General features: G+C 43.6%; 1 protein-coding gene and 1 long non-coding RNA gene across 4 annotated transcripts in view; one reads left to right on the top strand and one right to left on the bottom strand.

Annotated features, from left to right (window-relative positions):
• The window catches only part of LOC123996822 (E3 ubiquitin-protein ligase RNF13-like), an 86,440-nt gene that overhangs the window by 58,382 nt on the left and 10,287 nt on the right, over window positions 1-17,771 (top strand). For 2 of the 3 annotated variants that reach the window (XM_046300569.1, XM_046300578.1), the window contains exons 5-8: window positions 6,333-6,420; window positions 11,312-11,402; window positions 11,964-12,069; window positions 12,685-12,793. In XM_046300569.1, coding sequence (XP_046156525.1) covers window positions 6,333-6,420; window positions 11,312-11,402; window positions 11,964-12,069; window positions 12,685-12,793 — 394 coding nt within the window. The remainder of the gene's footprint in view (window positions 1-6,332; window positions 6,421-11,311; window positions 11,403-11,963; window positions 12,070-12,684; window positions 12,794-17,771) is intronic. The other variant, XM_046300589.1, reaches the window with a different exon arrangement.
• Window positions 11,538-13,672, bottom strand: LOC123996842. The gene is made up of 2 exons (XR_006832044.1): window positions 13,134-13,672; window positions 11,538-13,001 (listed from the first exon to the last, which is right to left on the bottom strand). It is a non-coding gene; the product is annotated as an uncharacterized LOC123996842 (long non-coding RNA).

Below are 17,771 nucleotides of genomic sequence, written 5' to 3'. Positions count from 1 at the left end.
ATTAAAAATTTAAAAAACTGATTACATTTACATAAGAATTTAGACCCTTTGCTTTGTTGAAGCACCTTTTGGCAGCGATTACAGACTCAATTCTTCTTTGGTTTGACGCTACAAGCTTGGCACACCTGTATTTGGGGAGTTTTTCCCCATTCTTCTCTGCCAATCCTCTCAAGCTCTGTCAGGTTGAATGGGAGCATCTCTTCACAGCTATTTTCAAGTCTCTGCAGAGATGTTAGATTGGCTTCAAGTCCAGGCTCTGACTGGGCCACTCAAGGGACATTCAGAGACTTGTCCCGAAGCCATTCTCACATTTGTCTTGGCTGTGTGCTTAGTAGGGTTGCACATTTTAGGGGAATATTCAGAGGTGTAAACTTTCCATTGGAATTAACGGGAATATATGGGAATTAACGGAAATATATGTAAATGAATACCATTTTAAATGTTTTTTTGCATTGGATATATTTTACCATATCATATGGAGACAGAAACATAAACATTTCAACTTATAATATATATATATACAGTGGGGCAAAAAATAATTTAGTCAGCCACCAATTGTGCAAGTTCTCCCACTTAAAAAAGATGAGGCCTGTAATTTTCATCATAGGTACACTAACTATGACAGACAAAATGAGAAGAAAAAATCCAGAAAATCACACTGTAGGATTTTTAATGAATTTATTTGCAAATTATGGTGGAAAATAAGTATTTGGTCACCTACAAACAAGCAAGATTTCTGGCTCTCACAGACCTGTAACTTCTTCTTTAAGAGGCTCCTCTGTCCTCCACTCGTTACCTGTATTAATGGCACCTGTTTGAACTGGTTTTCAGTATAAAAGACACCTGTCCACAACCTCAAACAGTCACACTCCAAACTCCACCATGGCCAAGACCAAAGAGCTGTCAAAGAACACCAGAAACTAAATTGTAGACCTGCACCAGGTTGGGAAGACTGAATCTGCAACAGGTAAGCAGCTTGGTTTGAAGAAATCAACTGTGGGAGCAATTATTAGGAAATGGAAGACCTACAAGACTACTGATAATCTCCCTCGATCCGGGGCTCCACGCAAGCTCTCACCCTGTGGGGTCAAAATGTTCACAAGAACGGTGAGCAAATATCCCAGAACCACAAAGGGGAAATCCCAGAACCACAAAGGGGGGACCTAGTGAATGACCTGCAGAGAGCTGGGACCAAAGTAACAAAGCCTACCATCAGTAACACACTATGCCGCCAGGGACTCAAATTCTGCAGTGCCAGACGTGTCCCCCTGCTTAAGCCAGTACATGTCCAGGCCCGTCTGAAGTTTGCTAGAGAGCATTTGGATGATCCAGAAGAAGATTGGGAGAATGTCATATGGTCAGATGAAACCAAAATATAACTTTTTTGGTAAAAACTCAACGCATCGTGTTTGGAGGACAAAGAATGCTGAGTTGTATCCAAAGAACACCATATCTACTGTGAAGCATGGGGGTGGAAACATCATGCTTTGGGACTGTTTTTCTGCAAAGGGACCAGGACGACTGATCCGTGTAAAGGAAAGAATGAATGGGGACATGTATCGTGAGATTTTGAGTGAAAACCTCCTTCCATCAGCAAGGGCATTGAAGATGAAACGTGGCTGGGTCTTTCAGCATGACAATGATCCCAAACACACCGCCCGGGCAACGAAGGAGTGGCTTCGTAAGAAGCATTTCAAGGTCCTGGAGTAGCCTAGCCAGTCTCCAGATCTCAACCCCATAGAAAATCTTTGGAGGGAGTTGAAAGTCCGTGTTGCCCAGCAACAGCCCCAAAACATCACTGCTCTAGAGGATATCTGCATGGAGGAATGGGCCAAAATACCAGCAACAGTGTGTGAAAACCTTGTGAAGACTTACAGAAAACGTTTGACCTCTGTCATTGCCAACAAAGGGTATATAACAAAGTATAGAGATATACCAAATACTTATTTTCCACCATAATTTGCAAATAAATTCATTAAAATTCCTACAATGTGATTTTCTGGATTTTTCCCCCCTCATTTTGTCTGTCATAGTTGAAGTGTACCTATGATGAAAATTACAGGCCTCTCTCATCTTTTTAAGTGGGAGAACTTGCACAATTGGTGGCTGACTAAATACTTTTTTTGCCCAATTGTGTTCTGAGAGTCCTTTAGGTGCCTTTTTGGCAAACTCCAAGCAGGCTGTCATGTGCCTTTTACTGAGGAGTGTCTCCTGTCTGGTCACTCTACCATCAAGGACTGATTGGTGGAGTGCTGCAGAGATGGTTGTCCTTCTGGAGGGTTCTCCCATTTCCACAGAGGAACTCTGGAGCTCTGGCAGAGTGACCATCGGGTTCTTGGTCACCTCCCTGACCAAGGACCTTCAGAAATGTTTCGGTACCCTTCCCCAGATCAGTGCCTCGACACAATCCTGTCTCAGAGCTCTACGGATAATTCCTTCGACCTGACATGTACTGTCAACTGTGGGACCTTATATAGACAGGAGTGTGCCTTTCCAAATCATGTCCAATTAACTGAATTTACCACAGGTGAACTCCAATCAAAGTAATGGAAACATCTCCAAGATGATCAATGGAAACAAGATGCACCTGAGCTCAATTTCAGGGCTCAAAGCAAAGGTTCTGACTTATGTAAATAATATATTTCTGTTTTTTACATTTAATACAAACATAAAAATAAAATAAAAAGATTGAATCAATTTTAGGATAAGGTTGTAAAAGTAACAAAATGTGGAGAAATTCGAGGGGTCTGAATACATCCCCTTTTCTCATCCGTAGTGGCAGTTTGTGAATGTAAATGGCTGTGAAGCAGTATTACTTCATTCACGGGGTTTCCTCATCAAGTTCTTCCTGTTTTGGAGCCTCTGTTGTAATCAGGGACACAGTTACACGGGGGAGAAGGACCAATGTTTCCCACTGCAGGGGAAGCTGTTGTATTTTAAACTCGAGCCTGTTTTCTTCTTCTTTTTCTCTCCTGAGATTACTTTCTGGGAAGAAGGTCCTAAACAGATGAGTTGTTAGTAGTGAAATGTCAAACGGTTTTTGACATGGAGCCAGGTTCTCCCATGGAACTCCCAGGTTCTCCCATGGAACTCCCAGGTTCCATGGCTCCATGTCAACAGTGTTAACCTGTAGGGCAACACTGTTATTACTGGAGTCTGCCAGCACATGACAGAACTTTACATGCCCTCTATAAGTTCATGCATACCACCGACTCTATGAAGTAAGTTATTTTAGCCTTTTAGATTTCTTTCAGAATGCTATGTGTTTAGCCACATTACACACTATGCTAATTATGTCGATTTAAGGCAGCCCCCTGCACCTCTCAGATTCAGAGGGGTTGGGTTAAATGCAGAAAACACATTTCAGTTGAATGATGTACAGTTGTATAACCGACTAGGTATCCTCCCTATTTTATTTCTAGCCTCATTGTCCTTCGTGTTTTGGTGTGGCCATATAGCATGTCATTGTCATTATACACACAGTGCACCTGTGGACCGGATGTCTGCGTGGCCAATGACACGTATTTAACCACACCCTGCCTGCCTCGAAGGGGTGTCAGTTACAGTAGAGTTCAATCCTCTTCCCTTAAGCCAGTAGACCTATCCCAGGGCCCACAGAGTATGGGTGATGGAGTTGGAATGAGGGCTTGGCAGAGGTGTTGGGGACCGTACAGAGATGGTTACTGCAGTATGGATACAGTATGGAGATAGTTACTGCAGTATAGATACAGTATGGAGATAGTTACTACAGTATGGATACAGTATGGGGATAGTTACTGCAGTATGGGGATAGTTACTGCAGTATGGATACAGTATGGAGATAGGTACTGCAGTATGGAGATAGTTACTACAGTATGGATACAGTATGGGGATAGTTACTGCAGTATGGAGATAGTTACTACAGTATGGATACAGTATGGAGATAGTTACTACAGTATGGATACAGTATGGAGATAGTTACTACAGTATGGGGATAGTTACTGCAGTATGGATACAGTATGGAGATAGGTACTGCAGTATGGAGATAGTTACTACAGTATGGATACAGTATGGAGATAGTTACTGCAGTATAGATACAGTATGGAGATAGTTACTACAGTATGGATACAGTATGGGGATAGTTACTGCAGTATGGATACAGTATGGAGATGGTTACTACAGTATGGGGATAGTTACTGCAGTATGGATACAGTATGGAGATAGTTACTGCAGTATGGGGATAGTTACTGCAGTATGGATATAGAGATAGTTACTGCAGTATGGATACAGTATGGAGATAGTTACTACAATATGGGGATAGTTACTGCAGTGTGGATACAGTATGGAGATAGTTACTACAGTATGGGGATAGTTACTGCAGTGTGGATACAGTATGGAGATAGTTACTGCAGTATGGATACAGTATGGAGATGGTTACTACAGTATGGGGATAGTTACTGCAGTATGGATACAGTATGGAGATAGTTACTGCAGTATGGGGATAGTTACTGCAGTATGGATACAGTATGGAGATAGTTACTACAGTATGGGGATAGTTACTGCAGTATGGATACAGTATGGAGATAGTTACTACAGTATGGGAATAGTTACTGCAGTGTGGATACAGTATGGAGATAGTTACTGCAGTATGGATACAGTATGGAGATGGTTACTACAGTATGGGGATAGTTACTGCAGTATGGATACAGTATGGAGATAGTTACTGCAGTATGGGGATAGTTACTGCAGTATGGATATAGAGATAGTTACTGCAGTATGGATACAGTATGGAGATAGTTACTACAATATGGGGATAGTTACTGCAGTGTGGATACAGTATGGAGATAGTTACTACAGTATGGGGATAGTTACTGCAGTATGGATACAGTATGGAGATAGTTACTACAGTATGGGAATAGTTACTGCAGTGTGGATACAGTATGGAGATGGTTACTACATCATGGATATAGAGATAGTTACTGCAGTATGGATACAGTATGGAGATTTTTAAATTTACATTTAAGTCATTTAGCAGACGCTCTTATCCAGAGCGACTTACAAATTGGATGGTTACTACAGCATGGATATAGAGATAGTTACCGCAGTATGGATATAGAGATAGTTACTGCAGTATGGATACAGTATGGAGATGGTTACTACAGTATGGGGATAGTTACTGCAGTATGGAGATAGTTACTGCAGTATGGATACCGTATGGAGATAGTTACTGCAGTATGGAGATAGTTATTGCAGTATGGGGATAGTTACTGCAGTATGGATACAGTATAGAGATAGTTACTGCAGTATGGATACAGTATAGAGATAGTTACTGTATCCATACTGTAGTAACTATCTCTATACTGTATCCATACTGCAGTAACTATCTCCATACTGTATCCATACTGTAGTAACCATCTCCATACTGCAGTAACTATCTACATACTGTAGTAACTATCTCTATACTGTATCCATACTGCAGTAACTATCTCCATACTGTATCCATACTGTAGTAACCATCTCCATACTGCAGTAACTATCTACATACTGTAGTAACTATCTCTATACTGTATCCATACTGCAGTAACTATCTCCATACTGTATCCATACTGTAGTAACTATCCCCATACTGTATCCATACTGTAGTAACCATCTCCGTACTGTATCCATACTGTAGTAACTAACCCCATACTGTAGTAACTATCTCTATATCCATACTGCAGTAACTAACCCCATACTGTAGTAACCATCTCCATACTGTATCCATACTGCAGTAACTATCCCCATACTGTAGTAACCATCTCCATACTGTATCCATACTGCAGTAACTATCTACATACTGTAGTAACTATCTCTATACTGTATCCATACTGTCGTAACTAGCTCTATACTGTATCCATACTGCGGTAACTATCTCTATATCCATACTGTAGTAACCATCTCCATAGTTACTGCAGTATGGATACAGTATGGAGATAGTTATACAGTATGGAGATAGTTACTGCAGTATGGATACAGTATGGAGATAGTTACTGCAGTATGGATACAGTATGGAGATAGTTACTGCAGTATGGATACAGTATGGAGATGGTTACTACAGTATGGATACAGTATGGAGATAGTTACTACAGTATGGGGATAGTTACTGCAGTATGGATACAGTATGGAGATAGTTACTGCAGTATGGATACAGTATGGAGATAGTTACTGCAGTATGGGGATAGCTACTGTCTGATCCTGAGCCTGTGAATATAAGCTGTTCTGTGGTGGTCCAAGTGTTTAGGTGGGCTGGCTGAACGCACACTGATCCATAGGAACCACACACACACTGAACACAAATATTTTGTCTCCCGCAGGTGCTTAATGCCCAGAAGGCCGGGTACAAGTCGGCCATTGTTCACAACGTGGACTCTGATGACTTAATCAGCATGGGATCCAATGATCGTAAGTCCCCCCCCCCCCGACAATCCTCCTCTGCAGCACTACACACGGTCATCTGTTCATTTGGGAAGTAGAGGGGTAGTGGAGTATTATAGTAGAGGGTTAGTATATTAGTGGGGTAGTGGAGTAGTAGTGGAGTAGTATAGTAGAGGGGTAGTATATTAGTGGGGTAGTGGAGTAGTAGTGAAGTAGTATAGTAGAGGGGTAGTATATTAGTGGGGTAGTGGAGTAGTAGTGAAGTAGTATAGTAGAGGGGTAGTATATTAGTGGAGTAGTATAGTAGAAGGGTAGTATATTAGTGGAGTAGTATAGTAGTGGGGTAGTGGAGTAGTATAGTAGTGGGGTAGTGGAGTAGTATAGTAGTGGAGTAGTATAGATGTGGAGTAGTTTAGTTGAGGGTTAGTATATTAGTGGAGTAGTATAGTAGTGGGGTAGTGGAGTAGTATAGCAGTGGAGTAGTATAGTAGTGGAGTAGTATAGTAGAGGGGTAGTATATTAGTGGGGTAGTATATTAGTGGAGTAGTATAGTAGTGGGGTAGTGGAGTAGTATAGTAGTGGAGTAGTATAGATGTGGGCTAGTGGAGTAGTTTAGTTGAGGGTAGTCTAGTAGTGGAGTAAAAGGGCTGAGTGGTAGTGGAGTAGTATAGTAGAGGGTAGTATAGTAGAGGAGTAATATAGTAGTGGAGTAGAGGGGTAGCATAGTAGTGGACTAGAGGGGTAGCATAGTAGTGGAGTAGAGGGGTAGCATAGTAGTGGAGTAGAGGGGTAGCATAGTAGTGGAGTAGAGGGGTAGCATAGTAGTGGAGTAGAGGGGTAGCATAGTAGTGGAGTAGAGGGGTAGCATAGTAGTGGAGTAGAGGGGTAGCATAGTAGTGGAGTAGAGGGGTAGCATAGTAGTGGAGTAGAGGGGTAGTGGAGTAGAGGGGTAGTATAGTAGTGGAGTAGAGGGGTAGTATAGTAGTGGAGTAGAGGGGTAGTATAGTAGTGGAGTAGAGGGGTAGTATAGTAGCGGAGCAGAGGGGTGGTAGAGGGGTAGTATAGTAGAGGGGTAGTATAGTAGAGGGTTAGTATGGTAGTGGAGTAGAAGGGTGGTATAGTAGTGGAGTAGAGGGGTGGTATAGTAGTGGAGTCGAGGGGTGGTATAGTAGAGGGGTAGTATATTAGTGGGGTAGTGGAGTAGTATAGTAGTGGAGTAGTATAGTAGAGGGGTAGTATATTAGTGGAGTAGTATAGTAGTGGGGTAGTGGAGTAGTATAGTAGTGGAGTAGTATAGATGTGGAGTAGTTTAGTTGAGGGTAGTCTAGTAGTGGAGTAAAAGGGCTGAGTGGTAGTGGAGTAGTATAGTAAAGGGTAGTATAGTAGAGGAGTAGTATAGTAGTGGAGTAGAGGGTTAGTATAGTAGTATAGTAGAGGGGTAGTATAGTAGTGGAGTAGAGGGTAGTATAGTAGTGGAGTAGAGGGTAGTATGGTAGTGGAGTAGAGGGGTAGTATAGTAGTGGAGTAGAGGGGTAGTATAGTAGCGGAGCAGAGGGGTAGTGGAGTAGAGGGGTAGTATAGTAGTGGAGTAGAGGGGTGGTATAGTAGTGGAGTAGAGGGGTGGTATAGTAGAGGGGTAGTGGAGTAGAGGGTTAGTATGGTAGTGGAGTAGAGGGTTAGTATGGTAGTGGAGTAGAGGGTTAGTATGGTAGTGGAGTAGAGGGTTAGTATGGTAGTGGAGTAGAGGGTTAGTATGGTAGTGGACTAGAGGGTTAGTATGGTAGTGGAGTAGAGGGTTAGTATGGTAGTGGAGTAGAGGGTTAGTATGGTAGTGGAGTAGAGGGTTAGTATGGTGGTATAGTAGAGGGGTGGTATAGTAGAGGGGTAGTATGGTAGAGGGGTAGTATAATAATGGAGTAGAGGGGTAGTACAGTAGTATAGTAGAGGGGTGGTAATAGTAGAGGAGTAGTATAGTAGAGGGGTAGTATAGTAGTTGAGTAGAGGGGTAGTATAGTAGAGGGGTAGTATAGTCGTGGAGTAGAGTGGTAGTATAGTAGTGGACTAGTTTCGTACTGGAGTAGTATAGTAGAGGGGTAGTGGAGTAGAGGAGTAGTATAGTAGTGGAGTAGAGGGGTAGTTTAGTTGAAGGGTGGTATAGTAGAGGGGTAGTGGAGTAGAGGGGTAGTATAGTAGAGTGGTAGTATAGTCATGGAGTAGAGTGGTAGTATAGTAGTGGAGTAGTATACTATAGGGGTAGTATAGTAGGGGTAGTATAGTAGTGGAGTAGAGGAGTAGTATAGCAGTGGAGTAGAGGGGTAGTATAGTAGAATGGTAGTATAGGAGAGGGGTAGTGGAGTAGAGGGGTCATATAGTAGTGGAGTAGAGGGGTAGTATAGTAGAGGGGTAGTAGTAGAGGGGTAGAGTGGTAGTATAGTCGTGGAGTAGAGTGGTAGTGTAGAAGAAGGGTAGTATAGTAGAGGGGTAGTGGAGTAAAGGGGTCATATAGTAGTGGAGTATAGGGGTATTATAGTATAGGGGTAGTATAGTGGTGGGGTAGTATAGTGGTGGGGTAGTATAGTAGTGGAGTAGAGTGGTAGTATAGTAGTGGAGTAGTATAGTAGAGTGGTAGTATAGTCGTGGAGTAGAGTGGTAGTATAGTAGTGGAGTAGTGAAGTAGTATAGTAGAGGGGTAGTATAGTAGTGGAGTAGAGGGGTAGTATAGTAGTGGAGTAGTTTCGTAGTGGAGTAGTATAGTAGTGGTAGTATAGTCGTGGAGTAGAGTGGTGGTATAGTAGTGGAGTAGTGAAGTAGTATAGTAGAGTGTAGTATAGTAGTGGAGTAGAGCAGTAGTATAGTAGTGGAGTAGTATAGTAGAGTGGTAGTATAGTCGTGGAGTAGAGTGGTAGTATAGTAGTATAGTAGAGGGGTAGTATAGTCGTGGAGTAGAGGAGTAGTATAGCAGTGGAGTAGAGGGGTAGTATAGTTGAAGGGTAGCATAGTAGAGGGGTAGTGGAGTAGAGGGGTCATATAGTAGTATAGTAGTGGAGTATAGGGGTAGTATAGTATAGGGGTAGTATAGTGGTGGTGTGGTGGGGTGATATAGTAGAGGGGTAGTATAGTGGTGGGGTGGTATAGTAGAGGGGTGGTATAGTAGAGGAGTAGAGGAGTAGTATAGCAGTGGAGTAGAGGGGTAGCATAGTAGAGGGGTAGTGGAGTAGAGGGGTCATATAGTAGTATAGTAGTGGAGTATAGGGGTAGTATAGTAGAGGGGTAGTATGGTGTGGTGGGGTAGTATAGTAGAGGGGTAGTATAGTAGTGGAGTAGAGGGGTGGTATAGTAGTGGGGTGGTATAGTAGAGGGGTGGTATAGTAGAGGGGTAGTATAGTAGTGGAGTAGAGGGGTAGTATAGTAGAGGGGTAGTATAGTGGTGGGGTGGTGGGGTAGAGGGGTAGTATAGTAGTGGAGTAGTGGAGTGAGTAGAGTAGATGTACCTTTGATTCCTAAACCTCGGGGTCAAGAGGAGCATTAGGACTCGCTGGGAGCTGCTGCACCCATAGCACCAAGCCCGACTCCTGGTGTCGTTGTGGAGGTATGTAGTGCCGTAGTACGTCTCCAAACGGTTCAACCCCGTCCAAGTTGATCGCCCGGCCTTAGCTACCATCACACGAAGGAGTTTTTGGGGAGGAGGGATGGATACCGGTTTCTCTTTTCTCGACTGCTTTTTCTTCACATCATTTGCTGCCTGTCTCCCCGTCTCACTCCAGGGCGTATGACAACATATCATGAGTAACGGTGACAGCTCCTCATGCTGGTAACGGTCTAGACCGGATCATCCGGTGAGATGGCTTCTTTTCAAACGTTGGGCAGTGAGCCATTTCTTAACTCATCAGCCATCCAAGAGATTTCTGCCTCTGTGGTTCGGGGGCCTTAACAACTGTCGCATATGAGCAGAATACTAAATGACAGTGGCACAAGTGGGCATCAGCCTGGTTCCCATAGACACTGAAAACTACCTCATCTGAAAACTACCTCATCTGAAAACTACCTCATCTGAAAACTACCTCATCTGAAAACTACCACATCTGAAAACTACCACATCTGAAAACTACCTCAACTGAAAACTACCACATCTGAAAACTACCTCCTCTGAAAACTACCTCCTCTGAAAACTACCTCAACTGAAAACTACCTCATCTGAAAACTACCTCATCTGAAAACTACCTCATCTGAAAACTACCTCATCTGAAAACTACCTACTCTGAAAACTACCTCAACTGAAAACTACCTCCTCTGAAAACTACCTCCTCTGAAAACTACCACATCTGAAAACTACCACATCTGAAAACTACCTCAACTGAAAACTACCTCAACTGAAACTACCACATCTGAAAACTACCACATCTGAAAACTACCTCAACTGAAAACTACCTCAACTGAAAACTACCTCAACTGAAAACTACCACATCTGAAAACTACCTCATCTGAAAACTACCACATCTGAAAACTACCTCATCTGAAAACTACCACATCTGAAAACTACCTCAACTGAAAACTACCTCAACTGAAAACTACCACATCTGACAGCTTTAAAGATCTGTGGTTCGCCATGGTGCTGGTCTATCTAAGTAAATGTTTTCAGATAAGGCCAGACGTTGAACTGTAGTGACTTCATGTAAAATGTTTTCAGAAAAGGCCAGACGTTGAACTGTAGTGACTTGATGTAAATGTTTTCAGATAAGGCCAGACGTTGAACTGCGTTGATATACAGATAAACTTCTTTCTATTCCAGTACTTGTCCCCAATAGCTGACTCGTGTCTTGGCTTTTCCTTCAAAACGTAATGTTATTTCATGATGAACATCAGTATGTGGCCACTCCACATGTGTATAAATAACTTCCCCTCCTCCTTTCCCATTTAGTGGATATTTTGAAGCAAATCGACATTCCATCAGTGTTTGTTAGTGAAGAGACTGCCAATTCCCTGAAAGAAGACTACACATACGACAAGGGGTGAGTCGGAGACCTACATCTTATTTCCATGTCTATCAACATAATTCAAGCCTCGGACATTACAGGCACCTTTAACTGGCATAGTCGAACTGGGTTCTCTAACAATGATGTCCACATAAATCTGTCTGCGTCATGTTGTTAAATAATATATTCCTTTTATTCAAAGAATTCAGTAGAAAGACAACATAAACCGGATTGTCCATCTTTTTAAAGAAATATATGTCCATCTTTATGACATAATAATGTAACACAATGTGTTGACTTGTCATCACGTTCCCAGCGCTCTGCCCGAGATCAGTGGATAATCTGGGATTTAAACAAATAAAATGTCTCTAGTTCCTCAAAGATATCAAATCAAATGTATTTATAAAACCCTTCGTACATCAGCTGATATCTCAAAGTGCTGTACAGAAACCCAGCCTAAAACCCCCAAACAGCAAGCAATGCAGGTGTAGAAGCACGGTGGCTAGGAAAAACATCCCTAGAAAGGCTAGCCGACGATACACTTTAAACACTTGAATATATCTCCATAATGGTGCTGTTGTTGTTGTTGTTCTCCAGGGGTCATGTGGTCCTCATGCCAGACTTCAGCCTGCCTCTGGAATACTACCTGATTCCCTTCCTCATCACCGTGGGAATCTGCCTCATCCTCATCGTTGTTTTCATGGTAGGCAAATACACTGGTAGAGTTCATTCGTTAATGTGATTGAGTCAATGGTGGCATGGCAGATCTGTGGGAATGTCAGGAGTAGGGAGTTTTTCTAGGATGTTCTGGTCTGAGGGCACTAGGCATCGGGCTGGTGACGATATCATCAAGCTAGGACAAATAGCAGAGCTCGTGCTCATTCAATTTTTTTTCTAGCTCACTCGAACATTATTACTAGAAGAAGAACCAGTTACCCAAGTCATCCCATTTCCAACAGAATTGACACAAAAACGTTGATTAATGTCATTCTGTTAAAATGTAAATCAAATCAAATGTATTTGTCACATACACATGGTTAGCAGATGTTAAAGTGAGTGTAGCGAAATGCTTGTATATACAAATATTGCTTTAGAATTGGTTGTGGAATTTTTCAACTGCAGAGAATTCTCTTTATAATTTGAAAATAACTGTCAATCGAATAGTGACGTTAGACTTTTGGCAAGAGGGTTCGAAGTTCAATGGCGTTGTGAGGTTCATAAAAACTCCTGTGGAGTATTCATCAGGATTTTTTCAGACGAGGTTAAGGGGCTTTAAAAACTCCCTAACTGACTGTTGACTTTTCCCCTCCTCGCTCAGATCACCAAGTTTGTCCAGGACAGACACAGGGCTCGGAGAAGCCGTTTGCGCAAGGACCAACTGAAGAAACTCCCCATTCACAAGTACAAGAAAGGTATGGAGGGAAAAGGTATCGCCATGGCAATCTGGACAGTTTTGTGTTAAGCATGGGGATGGCACTCCTCTCATGTTGTGTAATGCCCCGATCTTTTTACATCTGTGAATTGTTGTAGTAATGTCTGTTAGGGATGTGTGGTATCCTCTTGTGTTTTTCTCACTTTGCGTTAAATGTGAAACTGCTTCAGCACAGGTTCAGGTCGTCCCTGCTGAGGGAGTACCTGTGTACATGGAGACATGGGAGAACAAAGAGTCTTTAAAATAGTTTTGTATCTGTCTGTTTGCTTGCCTTTTTGTATGCGTCAACAATACAAAGATTGAAATCTGTCTTTATGATCGGAGAGCACACTTACCCTTGTATGAGGGCATTGATCTATCGACCTTTGTCCTCTACGAACAGTTGACCGTAAACGCTGATCTAGCTCGTCCAAGATGAGAACTCCAAACTGACCTCAACCGGCTCTAGACACGCTATGCCTTGTGTCATGTGACTGGGCCACGATGAGAGTGACGTTAAGAACGACTAATGAGATTAGCCAGGCCGTCATTGGAAATATGAATTGGTTCTTAATTGACCTTTCTGGTCAAATAAAGGTTAAAATATCTATATGATTTTCCAAAAAGACAACCCCACAGATTAAGGCTCCTTACTCTTGAGACTAAATACAGGGCTGAAGGTGAGTAATGCCACTCTCAATACAAATACTTCTTCTGGTTACCTTGAGGGAGGTATTTTAAACTCCTGGACTTGAGAGGTTTTCCTCCAGTTTTGCTCTCGTCTCTCTCAGTGCAGGAGGAATTTATTAGTCCATGTTTTTGCATTGCTGATAAGGATTTGTCCAAGATAGTCTGCGAATGTCAGTCCTCTTTTCACACTGGGAAGGAGTTTAGATGCCCCTGCCGGGTTTAGGGTGAGAAGCCATTAAAGATCTGCTGTGCAGTGAACACTGAGGAGATTTTGTCTGAGTCTGGCTGGCGCATACTAAGTAGCCCCCTCGCAGAGCTTATAATGGGGGTCTGGCGAGACTCCTCCCTCTGGCTGGCAGTAGCATGTGCTCTGAGGAGAGGCAAACGGGCAACACACACAAACTGTGTGTGTGTGTGTGTGTGTGTGTGTGTGTGTGTGTGTGTGTGTGTGTGTGTGTGTGTGTGTGTGTGTGTGTGTGTGTGTGTGTGTGTGTGTGTGTGTGTGTGTGTGTGTGTGTGTGTGTGTGTGTGTGTGTGTGTGTGTGTGTGACAGCCCTTGTCTAACTGACAGTTTCCGCGGGCGTTCCATAGAGTTCAGACGTCCCAGGGAATGGGTCCATCAGTTAGCTGGGTTTCTGCTCGCTCTGCTAGTGTTGTGGCGATACAAAGCGGGGACACCGAATCTCTACCTAAATCACCCTTTTAAGCCCCGACCTCTGGATCCCTGCAATCATCGCACAGAATGGGTCTCTGGGGACTCCGGCCTATAGCTTGACGTTTTTATAGAGCGTTTAAGTAGTGGCAGGTAAGGGGATAGAATTGAGTGTTATCAACGACAGAGGTCGGACTGTTTTGTATTTAAAACTATGATCTGAGGGTTTTCTTGCTGCTGATTGGCCTGTTAGGACTGAAGGGGAGTATTCCAATGTTGTTAGTTGTTCCTAATAGGCCGGAGTGGGTTTGCCAGCTTGGCGCCATTTCAAAATGGAAGGTGAGTAGCTGGATAACTAGTATAGCGGAGCGATGTTCCCGGGATGGAATGGCATCCCAGATTCGCACTCGTCCGTGGCCAAACCTTGCAGCCTCCCCATATTTCTCTTTACATGGGGCGGCTGATGACTCACGGAGCCTTTTAAAATGGCTCGTCTGACTCGTTCTGTGCTCATTGTTTACACCAATGGCTCTTTTCTACCTTTTTATACCAACTCAGCGCTCACTTTCTCCAACCCGGGGTATTTTTAGCTATCCCTAACACCATTCTGCGACAGCAGAGTTCTTCTGTCTTGGCTGGCTTTCTGGCTTCTGCTGCGATGTGGTAATGATGCCTAATGGTGCCCTCAGCCACCCGCCTCCTCCCCCTCAGCTAAACCTTGATGCCTGCTGAGTCTGGTCTCTAGGGATTTGTTTTAGCAGGCTGTGTGATACTGTGATGCCGTCTGTCTGTTTTGAATGGTTTTGTGGGGCCTGGTCCTCGTGTGTGTGTGTGTGTGTGTGTGTGTGTGTGTGTGTGTGTGTGTGTGTGTGTGTGTGTGTGTGTGTGTGTGTGTGTGTGTGTGTGTGTGTGTGTGTGTGTGTGTGTGTGTGTGTGTGTGTGTGTGTGTGTGTGTGTGTGTGTGTGTGTGTGTGTGGGGACAACTGAAAGAGAAGGCCTGTCACGAAGGGCTTTGGATTGGAACCAGTCTGTGCACACTGCAAAATGAAAATGTTAATTGAAGATGGGAACCACGCGCTGCAATGATTTTATCACATCGTCTCCTACAAGTCAGACAATTTAAATCAACTTCTCTCTACACTGGCCTCTATGTCCTTTGCTGATAACACATCTAACCTACAGCCAGTGTTAACAATGCTAATGCTAATATAATGGTATCACCACAGATAGTTCATGCAGGGTAGCCTAGTGGTTAGAGCGTTGGACTAGTAACCGGAAGGTTGCAAGTTCAAATCCCCGAGCTGACAAGGTACAAATCTGTCGTTCTGCCCCTGAACGAGGCAGTTAACCCACTGTTCCTAGACCAGTTAACCCACTGGTCCTAGACCAGTTAACCCACTGTTCCTAGACCAGTTAACCCACTGTTCCTAGACCAGTTAACCCACTGTTCCTAGGCCGTCATTGAAAATAAGAATTTGTTCTTAACTGACTTCCCTAGTTAAATAAAAGGTCAAAATTAAAAAGATTTTTAAAAGTAGGTTGCATGGTTTTGCTCACTTTAAGCCTACAAATACCTCGTGCCCATACCAGTAGTCTTAAAGAGGCTTCCTTGGGACACTATTCCTGGGCCGTCATTGAAAATAAGAATTTGTTCATAACTGACTTGCCTTGTTAAATAGATAAATAAAGGTAAAATAGGGGGTATAAATCCGAAGCATCTGTTTTTAGAACTTCCAGTCACCACCAAATATGGTCCTGAGAGGAAGTCCAGTAGCAGGAAGAGGGAGCTAGATGAAACTGGGCCGACCTTTTAAAAAAAAAAAACATTTTCACATCGAAGAAATATTCTGTTTCTGACATTCTGACGACCCTTTGCCAAAGCTTCCAGGGCGAATTGAGTTCTTGGGTACACGCACTTCAGAGTAGGCGTTCCTTAACGGAAATATGCAGATACATGCTAAAAACACACCAAATAGGATCTCGCTCGTTCGTCCTTGGCTCTAAGCCACCTCCTTACTTGTTCTACCCACTGTGTTCATGTGCTCCCTTTGGAAATGCCGCAGATGAACTATCTTCAGTTCGTTTCCACCAGTATCTTTGATATCACACTGGAGTGTTAGCACGCTAGGTCTTTTGACTTGTTTTCCCTGTCATTCCAGGGGCTGTTTGGGGCTGAGAGACTCATCCCAGAGAAGCACAGTGTGCACTGATGCAATTACACCTCCAGTGGTGTGAATAAAGCGAGTATTAATTCCCTTAACTGAGCGATGCAGGCTTCTATGGGCAGCGGGGTGACATGTGGGCGAGATGCTAGCTGATTAGCCGGGCCTAGAGTATTGTCTGTGCCGTTGCAGAGCGGTGCGTCTAGCCTGCAGTGTTAATGAGGAATTTGGCGTGTGTGTGTGTGTGTGTGTGTGTGTGTGTGTGTGTGTGTGTGTGTGTGTGTGTGTGTGTGAGAGAGAGAGAGAGAGAGAGAGAGAGGGAGAGGGAGAGAGAGAGAGGGAGAGGAGAGAGGAGAGAGGAGAGAGAGAGAGAGGAGAGAGAGGGAGAGAGAGGGAGAGAGAGGGAGAGAGAGAGAGAGAGAGAGAGAGAGAGAGAGAGAGACACGGGCGTGGAATGATGTCAGACTTGCATGTCTGGAGATGAGACTCACAGGCAGAACACACTACATATAGAGCACAATGGAGGGGCTCTGAATAGACCGGTACCTGTGTCAATGCCATGTACAATAGCAGCGTAATTACCACACAATACTAGTCCTTGGAGTATTATGTAAAGGTATACACTAATACTAGGCTGGTTAACATGATGTCATTCTAACGTTAGCTAATTCTGGAGCATAGGGCCTAGTACTTGTGTGCCATTTTTGTACCCTTGTGTTGATGATAACCGTTTGCTAATCTTGTTGTTAGCCCTTGAATTAGCTTTGATGCTATCCCTAGTTTTAGTTCGTGTGGTCTTAGGATGCTAATGCAGTTTTCTAGCTCCTCGAGTATTGACTTTGGTGTAGCCTTATTGCTAGCCTATGCATCATCCATATAAGCTTACCGCTTTTTGACTGTCTTTCCAGCTCTGTTTTTTAAAATTTGACCTTTTATTTAACTAGGCAAGTCAGTTAAGAACACATTCTTATTTTCAATGATGGCCTGGGAACAGTGGGTTAACTGCCTGTTCAGGGGCAGAACGACAGATTTGTACCTTGTCAGCTCGGGGGTTTGAACTTGCAACCTTCCGGTTACTAGTCCAACGCTCTAACCACTAGGCTACCCTGCCGCCCCTGGTTAAGGCAGAGGGTGTGTGTTTGGTGTCGCCACCAGATGAGGAGCAGACACAACAACCTCCAATACCAGAGAAAGCCAGGGAGATTAATTTCCCCTCGCTCTAGTTCACCCTTCTAAAACCACTCAACCCAAGATGGTACCTCATTGCTCCATGTCTGAGAGGGACCGGGCTCTCCCTCTGACCCCTGCCCTCTGCCTCTCTCCCCGGGGCTCTGTGACTGATGAGTCACTGTGTGTGCTCCTCCCTTCCCCTGTTCCAGCCCTGGGCTGAATATATACACTCTGAGGCTTTGTGAACAGTGAGGCAGGAAGATGGTGATATTACAGCCCTTCTATCAGTAGGTGGCTGTGCAGATCTGTGCCCGTCACAC

This window comes from Oncorhynchus gorbuscha, linkage group LG02, assembly GCF_021184085.1.
Source record: "Oncorhynchus gorbuscha isolate QuinsamMale2020 ecotype Even-year linkage group LG02, OgorEven_v1.0, whole genome shotgun sequence".
In the NCBI taxonomy this organism is placed as follows: domain Eukaryota; kingdom Metazoa; phylum Chordata; class Actinopteri; order Salmoniformes; family Salmonidae; genus Oncorhynchus; species Oncorhynchus gorbuscha.
Note: the sequence above shows the minus strand (reverse complement) of the source record. Positions and strands in the feature narration are given on the sequence as shown.